Source organism: Pelecanus crispus, chromosome 12 (genome assembly GCF_030463565.1).
Source record: "Pelecanus crispus isolate bPelCri1 chromosome 12, bPelCri1.pri, whole genome shotgun sequence".
Classification (NCBI taxonomy): Eukaryota; Metazoa; Chordata; class Aves; order Pelecaniformes; family Pelecanidae; genus Pelecanus; species Pelecanus crispus.
Window position 1 is genome coordinate 21,770,088 of NC_134654.1, and position 10,372 is coordinate 21,780,459.

At 48.5% G+C, this 10,372-nt stretch overlaps 1 protein-coding gene across 1 annotated transcript; it reads right to left on the reverse strand.

The window, feature by feature from the left end:
• Window positions 1–2,180: 2,180 nt before the first annotated feature.
• OTOP2 (otopetrin 2) lies at window positions 2,181–7,983 on the reverse strand. Its single transcript, XM_075720075.1, has 6 exons — window positions 7,578–7,983; window positions 6,952–7,088; window positions 6,243–6,301; window positions 4,827–4,960; window positions 3,484–4,373; window positions 2,181–2,351 (listed from the first exon to the last, which is right to left on the reverse strand). The coding sequence occupies exons 1-6, from the start codon at window positions 7,981–7,983 to the stop codon at window positions 2,181–2,183; spliced, it is 1,797 nt and encodes a 598-aa protein (XP_075576190.1).
• Between the last annotated feature and the right edge of the window lie 2,389 nt (window positions 7,984–10,372).

Sequence of the window (10,372 nt, forward strand, 5' to 3'; positions counted from 1 at the left end):
GCCTGTATCAATGCTGCTTGGGGTGTCATGGGGTTCTTGCACCCATCCTGAGTTTATTTAGCCTCAGAAGTGCCCCTACGGTCTCTGTCCAGAGCAAAAGAGCAGTTCAAACTCTGCCCTGCCTGGCTTGGTGCGCCCAGCCCTGGGAACCTGGGACCACGCACCAGCGAGAGTGCGTAGGAGGAAAACCCGGTGTGTCCCTAGGAACAGAGTAGGTGATTAAAAGTGCTTTCTGCCCCTGTCCGAGCTCAGCAGCTTGAGCTAAAACAATGTGTAGGGGTGTACGTAAGACTGACGTCTGTGCACCATTCACGTCTCTTTTCTGACTTAATTTTAACCACAGGAGCCACAGATTAATAAGGCTTTTGTTTTATGAAAGGTAAAGTTTATAGGGAGAGATTGTATCTTTACCAGATCAATGGGAAAAATAGAGCCAGGCCTTTGCCGGGTTGGTGGGGCTGGGAGAGGCTGCCTCGCTGCTCCTGGGCTTGGGGAGGGAAGGATTGACCCACCCTAGAGGTGCTGGATCAGTGCAGTCCTCTGAGGGCAGAGGAAATCAGGGTTTACCCCATCTTCTACCTGGCTCAGAAGGCAGCTGCTGACAGGCAGGCTGGTATCAGACCAGCCAGAGGCACCGGTCCCTTCTGGTTTGGTGATCTAGGTTTGGGAGGGGAAAGGTGGTTCAAAATGCGTGAGCCCAGGCTGGCAGTCTGGGTCATCAGGTGGAAAATTGCATCACTCGATTTCAAGTATCATGATTTCAATTTTTTTTTTTTTTTTCCTTTGGCAGATGCACACAGGTCCATAGGAAAAGGCTTGATGATTTCTGCCACCTTTGCAGTGTTCTTTATTGCAACAATAAACCCTGATGTCTCAGGGTACAGACAAAGCTCAGCTGTGCCATTTTGGCATGCGCCCTCTCAGCCTGGCAGTGTGGGCTTTCTGAGGCTCTCCTTGGACTCTGGGTATGGCAGAGGTGCCCATTTCTACCTCCTGCAGCCCACAAGTCCTGCTCTGAAAGCCCCCTCAATCATACAGTGGTTCATGGAGAGCTGCAGGCACCCAGAAACCTGTGTCGGGGCCCCACTGCTATGTGCACTGGGGCTGCGCTCACAGCCTCAGAGCATGCACAGGCTTGAGGGTGCAGCGCAAGCATCCCTTCAGGCCATGGGAGATCAAATTGGCTGTGGCATTGGGTTGATTTCTGTGTCATAGGGCACAGAAGGTCCCTTCAGCAGTTCAGTGTTACAGTGAAAATCGATAAATAACTTTACATACAAAAATGTTCATGTATTAAAAAAATCATTATCTATTAAAAAAAAGAACAAACAAATCTCTTCATCATTCCCCAGACTGTATTGCCCATATGATCCTTATGGTTCTTGAGCCCTGATTCAGGAAAACTGGGGAAAAAAGTGTGCTTAGAGCAATCCCATATCAGGGCCAGCCCAGGACCACGTGCACATCTCTCCTGTAGAGACGACCTGCCCCTTGGGAAGAGGAGGCTGCAGTAAGCAAACCTGCTTGGCAGCAGTGATGCCTCCCTGGAGAGGAAGGAAAACAGGAGGGGCTGTTACAGGGAAGGGTCAAGAGGGCCAATATAAACAGGCAATACAGAGAGGAAAGATTAAAATGTTTCCCAAAGCCTTTGGTAGTCACCGGTTTGTTTTTCACATCTCTGCAGGGGAGTGATTTCCGACTGGCCATACCAGAAGTTGAAGTGGTTTCCCTTTCTTTGCCTTCCACGCCTGCGTTAGCCCCCCCATACCCACAAGGTCTCTGTGTGCAGGCAGGCACTGACTGTCCAAGGGTGCCGAGCACCTGCTGGGGAGTACATCAGTGGCATGGAGTAAGCAGGCTTTTAAGAAGGAAGGTGAGTCTCTGTATGAACCCAGGGTAATTACCATGATCCTACTCTGGACACCTTCCTTTTTTTATCTTTTTTTCTTTTAAGTACTTCAGACACACACATGCACATCCACACACAAGTAGCAAAAATAAAATCTGGACTATGTTTGGATGATCTTCACTGACAGTTCATAAATGCCTCAACACTGCAAGGGGACATGATTCAGGCAGTGCTGGGGACCCCTCGGGACATCTGAGCAGTCTCCCAGCCCTGGGGTAGGAAGAAGGCAGATTGGTTATGGACGATCTCATCTTCCTTGTGAGAGAGTTCTTTAGGACATGATGTAGACCTCCAGCAAACTGGCCACTGCATGCATTCGGTAGAAGATCCCAAAGGGCAGGCAAATGTCCACAATGGCCGGCCACATGGAATCGCCATAGAAGTTCAGTTCTGTGTCATTGTCAAACTGGGGCCGGGCACCAAAGGCTGGCATGATCCAGAGCTGTTGAGGAAACGGGAAAATAACATTGCAGTGAGAAAGGTGTGCGGTACAGCAAGCACTTGCAATCACGGCTACCGAGAGATGGGAAAAGAGTGACCTTCTGAGCATGGGACCTATGCCAGGAGCCTGTGTTTACACTAAGATCAAGTATGATCTAGTGCTGTATCCCAAGACCAGCTTTGATTTGTGCTCAGAGACAGGCTTGAACCAAGCGCTGAAGCACTTCACCAGGGGAAGAACTTGAGCATGTTGTGTGTTAGCATGAACCTGGCCTGTTCAAACTCTTTGGATGGAGAAAGCATGGGTAGGGCTGAGCTGGCAGCAGCTTGGTCTCCCCAGGCTTGGTCATGTACGTTTTGCTCAGAAGCCCAGCCAGCATGTATATCTGGTTGCACGGAGGCTGTGAGCTCATTCTCTTTGAGATTATGTGTAAAAATCAGTTTGAGGACATGATGTGACTGACTAGCTAGGGATTTGGAGGTTCTCTAGAGACATAACGTGCTTGGCTTCTTTGGAGGTGCAGCTGTAATCCTATGTTTCTTTTGCAGGCAACTGCGGTCCCCTGGCTACTCGTGAAAGTGGAAACCCCAACTGAAGTTGTCCAGTGACCACTTTCTCCTCACAGCAACTGGGATCAGCATTTGGGCTCCTAGGCCATGGGTTTTGAGAAGACACGTGCTGCAATTTCTCAAGAAAACCAAGACTTCACGTCAGGTATTTGTCACTTTATGCCCTTTCTTTGGGGGTGTAAGGGGAAAGGGGAAGGGTGTAATGTATTTTATTGCTTTTAATAAGCTATTCTACATGTCTGCTAATACCCAATAAAAATACTGAAACTGATTCTTCTCTTGTGCCCACCAATTTTATTGTCTGAAATTCTGGTGATAAGGGACAGGTCTATTGGTGTAGGCTAAAATGTCTTAACTTCAGGGCAGTTGCTCTTGCTTTTAAATGACAAGGGAATCACAGCTCTGCACACATACAAGTATAAGTAACTATACTCTCTGTATAGTGGAGGCACAGAAAGGCCTGTTTTTTCATGGGCTACATCCTTTCCTTCACAGATACTTCTCCCTTGTGCTTGCTTCTCTCTCCCCCACCCTGACAAACTCTTCTCTCTGCATGTACTCACTATGATATTGCTTAGCAGGAGGAACATGGAGATCTCCCTCAAGAACTTCCTCCTCCAGTTCATCTTCTTGGGGGCGGTGAGGGACCGCACGAGGTCAGAAGGATGGGTGGCTTCAGTGCCAGAGGCAGTGCTAGGGGCCAAGGTGCTGCCACTGTCGGGCACACGGAGGGACACTGCATTGATGTTGACAAAGGTGAGTCCATAGAGATCCTTCTGGTGAGAATCATGCTTGTGGTCTTCCTTGGGGGGTTGCCGATGAAGGCCTTCGATAATGAAGATGTTCTGGAAGGTGTGCTGAGCAATCATTAGGAGGGCATAGGTGAGGTTGAGTGCGCTGATAGCGTCCCTTGGTGTGCTGGCTACAATAGCCACAATGGAGTAGTAAGAAATAGCATACTGCCCCAAGGCTGCACCCATCAGTAGGGCCACATCCAGGGTCCTGGTTGGGTTCTTGTGCCGATCCATGTCTCTCTTGTCAAACCGGTAGATGACAGAGCCACCAATGCAGACAAGAGACATCATGCCCAGACAAACAATGTTGAAGATGTAGTACATGGTGAGTGCTTGACTCTTCTTACTGGATTCAGTGCTGGAATTTACCTGCACCTCATACAGAATAAGGACTCCCAAACCACTCACCAGAATGATGAGGCCCAACACAATGCCTACAAAGAAGGTCCTTCGGAAAAGCCTGAACTTCAGGTGGTGGATGTGGTGGGAGTGGTGGTCTATGAAGCGTCCAACGTTCTTCCACATGACATAGACCATGGCAGAGGCAAAGAGACTGTACTCAATGTTAAAGGGGTACAGCCAAAAGTAGCCGTTCTTGAAGATCTGGCAGATTTGGCTGTTGCAATTGCATTCTTCAGCTGAGCTACTTCTCATTCCCACTGAAACAAGATAAAAACACATAGATGCAGTGGTATTAAAACAACGAGCCAGCACTTGTTAGCAGCCCTGAAGAACTGGATACTTAGGGTCAGTGAACAACAAGACCAAGGACAGAAGAATATGTGACCACTTTGAAAACAAGGATACTTCAACCTCAGTTTTCTGGTGCTCATGTTCTTTCTGAAGAAGTTAGGTAGCAGGTTAAATCTCTCTTTTTCCATCCCTTCCTCATTCCCATACCATTTGTACAGGGCCTTCCACCTTTCTGACTCCTCTGTGATACAGGTTAAGAAATGAACGTTAAGACCTGGCTTTTAATATACCAGCTCTGTTAAAGGAACATTCAGCTCTAGACAGGCCTTCTGAAAAGGGATAAAACCTGACTTGCAGAACAATTCCTACCTTATGGGCTCCCTCCCTGGACCAGATGGCTTCACAAATGGGCAGATTACCTTTCAGGAGCCATCTGAAGATTTCATCTGTCACGTTCTTCTTCAACTTTGAATGTGCTTTGTGAACAGACTCATCCGTCACTGCTGACATCCACACTGCTAAGTTTGTAGTCAGTGTTAGCATCAAACCACACCTGCAGAAGAAGGAGAAGGTTCACGAGATTAAACCAATGGCTCTAAGCTATATTGCTCCCATCCGTGTTACAGATGCGCATGTGCTCAGAGGGACTGTGGGAGCTGCCTGAAGTGATGCAAGGACTCTAGTGGTCAAGGCTGGAAATCCTGACCCTTGCTTTGCTGCTCTCGCTCTCATCCTATTTTTTGTCTGTGCTCATGAGAATTAGGAAGGCCTGATTCCCCCTGCTGGTTTTGGAAGAACTGCTCAATAGTGAATAGATTAATAGGTCTGGATTGGTCTCCAGTAGATCCAGTCTTTCAAAAGTGGACAAGATCTTGTTTTTGCTTGAGGCTTGCCCACTGCATTGTTGTCTTCCCCAGGTGTTGTGGTTTAACCCCAGCTGCCAACTAAGCACCACACTGCCACTTGCTTGCCCTCCCCCCTGGTGGGATGGGGGAAAGAATCAGAAGGGTAAAAGTAAGAAAATTCATGGGTTGAGATAGGAACAGTTTAATAATTGAAATAAAATAATAATAGTAGTAGTAGTAATAATAATAATAATAATAATAATAATAATAATAAAATGGTGAAAAGGAAAACTACAAGAGGAGGAACAAAACCCAGGGGAAAAAAAACCAAGTGATGCAGCTGCTCACCACCTGCTGACCGATGCCCAGCCAGTCCCCGAGCAGTGATCGCTGCCCCCCAGCCAGCTCCCCCCACTTTCTATACTGAGCATGATGTCACATGGTATGGAATAGCCCTTTGGCCACTTTGGGTCGGCTGTCTTGGCTGTGCCCCCTCCCAGCTTCTTGTGCACCTGGCAGAGCATGGGAAGCTGAAAAAGTCCTTGACTAGAGTGAGCACTACTTAGCAGCAACTACAACATCAGTGTGTTATCAAGGTTATTCTCATACTAAATCCAAAACACAGCACAATGTCAGCTACTAGGAAGAAAATTAACTCTATCCCAGCCAAAACTAGGACACCAGGGAAGCAAAAGCCAGCTATGAATCATTTTCTTTAATGCTAATTATTTGTTTAATAATAATCTGCTCTGAGTAATGCTTGTATTCTTGAATTGAATCCCAAGCCTGCTAGATCCACAGGTCATGAACCTCAACTGCTTGAGCTGGGATCTAAGGCTAGCTGGAGACTGAGCAGGTTTAGTTTTGGCCAGCATTAAGGGAGATGGGATTATCCCCTTTGTTGCATCTTAGCTGTGTGAGACAGTGCAGCAGGTTTGTGGCAGCCCAGGTCCTCTGGGCCGGTGGGATTCAAAGAGCAGCATTGCTCACCTGGTAACATTCAGGTGTACGTGGACGCAGTCTTTGGCAGAGATCCACAGGAAGTACGTCTGGCAGGGGCAAGAAAAGAAGTTGTTATTTCCAACAAAGCAAGAAAGTAAATCACATCATTCTGAAGTAGGGATCTCCCTGCTCAGCAGAAAGCAAGCTGGAGCCTCTTTTGCTTGGGCCCAGCCTACTAGCCCTTAATCCTGGCCATTTGCTAGATGTGGTCTGTTCTTTCTTTGCTCCTCCTGACCTGTCCCACTGCCATTACTCTGCCCATGGTCAGCCACTGTTCCTGTCTAAATTGTCCTTATCTGACCTCTTTCCTCCTTGGTATTGTCCCAGAGCAGGTGGTCTTCTGTGTAGGACTTCAAACTGCAAGGCAGTCCCTGCCCTGACTGTCCTCCTTCCTCTCTGTTCTTCATGGGAAAGGAGACCTGGCTGGATGGGGGCTGCTTAGAGTTTGTGACAAGACATCCTGGCATAAGCCAAAATGTCACAGGATGGGAACAAGTTTAAATCAAAGCCTTAAAGTGAGTTGCTACAGCTGGAAGCTGTTGTGGTTGGAGGGAGATGATGCAGGCTGGGTGGGGGCTGAGTTAAGCCACTTGCATTTGCTGCAGCAGGAGTTGAACTATGTCCATGAGATCAGAGCTCCTTCCGCTGGTGGCTCTGTCTCTCTACACCTCCCAGAGACAGATCACAACCATCTCACCTGGACGATCACGAATATTGCTTGCACAATGGGGTAAATTATTTTGATTGCAGACAGGCAGCTGTAGAAGCTCGAGTAATATCCTATTTTGAACACATCCATGACAAGGCTGAAAATGCCAAATAAGATCAGGCCACCTGTTGAGGAACCAAAGTATCTGTGGTTGGACAGATGTATGCACATGTGGGCTAAGGCAGATAGATGAGAGGAAGAGGAGGAGCTATTGCCATGGAGAGGCGCTACTTCTACCCCTGTTTTTTCCTTTCCCAGCACCCAAATTTTCTTGGCACCAACAGAATTATACAATAATTTTGGTTGGAAGGGATTTTCAGTCAACCCTGTACACTGACTGGGGCTAACCACTCTTGCAAGAGCAATGGCAAGGCTGGGAAGGAACCTGGTGTAAAGTACCAAGAGCCCGTCCGGATAAAGGGAGACCTGGCAGTGAAACCAGTGGAGGGACTAGGAGCTAACCTTCTGAAGCAGGGCATGGTGCCATGCCCCAGCATAGGAGGAGGAGGAGACTGCGCCCCAGATTGTTGCTCTTTCCCTTGTAATAACTGATACCCCCATGAACTGTCCACCCTGCATCTCACCTCCAGCCCTAGCCCTTCAAGAGCTCCTACCTCTCAGCCAGATGGGCCCAGCATGGGAGTCTTTGCAGAGGATAGCATCTGGGCACCGGGACGTGCCGACGAGGTAGAAGATGATCCATATGATGACTATCAGCATCATCACAGTCAGCAGGAAGAAGACATCGTAATCATGCACGGCAATCTTCTCAAAAGCCCCACTGCTCACTAGTGTGCAGGCCAGCAGGGCTAAGTGCACAGCCAGCAGAATGGAGAACATGCGGCCACCCTTTTTCCACACTTCCTTGGAGGCAGGAGTGGAAGAGGGCTGATGAGGCTGGTGGCTGAAAGATGCTATCTGGCTTGAAGCCAGGCTGGCTTTGTCATCCTTGTGTCCACAGCCCATGCTGGAGTTGGGGTGTCTGATCTCGCTGTCCTTCTGCACGGGCTCTTCAGTCATGGTTCAGCTAATGCCTTAGCTGAGGGTTAATGCTGTTGGGAGGAGAGCCCCATGAATGAGAGGCGTCACTTCATTTTGAATAGTCCAGGGATGGACCAAAGCAGGACACGTGATGAGGAAGAGAGGACGTATCAGAGGAATGGGGAAGGCTGAGACAAGGAGCGCAAAAAGAGGGATGAGCTCATTTTAAACCTTTCTCTTCCCGGTTCCCTGAAGGCTGTGTTCTTGCTTAAGATGCTTTTGCTTGGGGAGGTCCCACGACAGTTTAACAAAGCATGACTAATTTGTCACACAACATTTAGGTGTTTATTGATGCAAGATACTGGAAAAGCACCAGAAAAGTGCTCACAGGATCAAATATCCTGGGGCAAACATGGTTTGATTTCTAAATGTCAGCCACTAAACATTCCGAGAAAATGTCATACTTCTTGGCTGAGGGACAGGCCACTGAAAGGTAAGAAAGCCCTGGGAGTCTTTGGAACGTCATATCGTGGTTTATACCAGTCCCTGCAAGAAGGATGTGAGCTAATTCTCCTGTCACTCCCTCTAAAGCTCCTTGCCTGTGCCAAGCTTGGGACTTCATTGATTCTCAATGAAAAGCCTGAAACAAAGCAAATTAACTATTCAAAGCAAGCCAATCCACCAACCTGTTTTGCTGCCTGGAATCCAAATCTCTGCTCTTGCCAGGCTGTTGGAGAAGTTTCCCCGTTGTTGCAGCTTGGTCAGCCAAAGAATTTATACTTGTTGGGATGTCTCTGTGATTTATACCATGTCTGGAGCTGACAGCAGCGCTTCATGGGCTTCTCAGAGAAAGTCATGTGATCCATTTTGTGCAATAGCTGATTTTGGGGAAGCAGGAGAGAGATGAGGAGATAAGGGTTATTTACCTGGGGAGGGCATGAGGTGACAACACTGCTAAGCATGGCACAGACCGCTCGGTTGCAGGGTCATGGTCACCATACTGCAAAGCCACCCATCAAACCTATCTACTTGCAGGCATGAGATCTCTTCCCTTGGGAGAAGACTGTTTAGGTGATGAACTTATCTTTGCTGATGGTTTTGGGCTTGGCTTTCTGGTTAACTGAGCACAGTAAATACTGTGCCTCACCCTGTACTATTTCCATCAGTGTGCTCTATGCCTGGAATGTTTTTGAGGAAAAGGAAGAAATTTGTATCTATTCAGTGCCAAGGGCAGCTCAATCTTTTCGCACCCTTGGTGCCAACAATGAGGAAGGTTTAGTACTGGAACGGGGCAGGATTTGGGGACTGAAATCCATGTTCCCCTTTGCTGACGCACTGCCTTTGACTTTTCAGGGTGGGATCACCTTTCTCTGGCTCTCAGAAGCTTAACTTCTCTCCTTCCAAGGAGAAAGAAGCCATGTTACAAACCACGGCGCAGGTGGGATTTAAGCATTTGCCAGGTGAGGGAAGAGCTTCTGCTCAAGATCTCTTTTACCCCAGCTGTTACATTTTGGTGGGGGAGATAAGGGGACCTAGGGCAGTTCTGAGTGGATGGGGACAAGTTTTATTCCTTGATGAAGATGCCTCTTTTGGAGATGTCCCTGCCGCTTGTCTGCTCTGGGGTGGGCACAGAGATGGGGCAGTTTGCTGTGCATTTTGCAGTCCCACTCCTGCCTGCTCACCACTGTGCTCCTTCTTGCAGCACTACAGGGACAACATCAAACTGAACTATGTGGAGTGGTGAAGGAGAGCTCAGGATCTACTCTGCAGCCCAGGGAGACCTTCGCATGTCTTTTCTGTGCTGCCACAAGCAGTGCTGGATCTGCCCTGCCTGGCCTCTGCTGATCCTTAGGGGTTCCTTTTTGGGGTGAGCCGTTGATCTTCTCTCAGTCTGTAGCCTTTTCCAGGGGAAGCCCAGATACCCATGCGGTGAATCTGACCTGATATGGTGATGTTTTGCAGAGGCTAGAGGTTCAGAGTCCCCCTGGGCTAATGCACTGATTTATCCTCCCTCTTTTGTCCTTAACAGCCAGCAACAGAGGGAAGAGCATTTACTGCCCTGGGCAATGCTCCCAGTCCCCACTGGGAGCCACCCTACAGCATAACAATCTTAATTAGTAATAATACAAGAATCATTAAATAACCTTGGTAATGAATTGCAGATGTTACTATGCTCCTTTTCACCTTGAAGGATCCCAGGGCCAAATACCTCGATGTTTAGTACACCCTGTCAGGACTTGCCCGGGGAGGCTGAGTCGGAATCTGCCGATCTGCAAACTGTGCAGGAGGTGGTCCCCGCGCTTGTGCTAAGTGCACACTTACAGGTGTCCCCGGGACAGTGAGTCCGTGTTGGTCACCCAGGGGTTAATCACTGCAGCTTGTGTGGGTGCACCTGGGACTACTTTAGGGCCACCCTCCTGTCTTGGGG

Coding starts and splice junctions, on each gene's coding strand:
- OTOP2 (XM_075720075.1), bottom strand. CDS start 7,983: ATGACTGAAGAGCCCGTGCAGAAGGACAGCGAGATCAGACACCCCAAC. Junction 4,374..4,826: donor CTTCAGATGGCTCCTGAAAG/GTAATCTGCCCA, acceptor ATCTTGTTTCAG/TGGGAATGAGAAGTAGCTCA. Junction 2,352..3,483: donor TCCTGCTAAGCAATATCATA/GTGAGTACATGC, acceptor TTTCCTCAACAG/CTCTGGATCATGCCAGCCTT.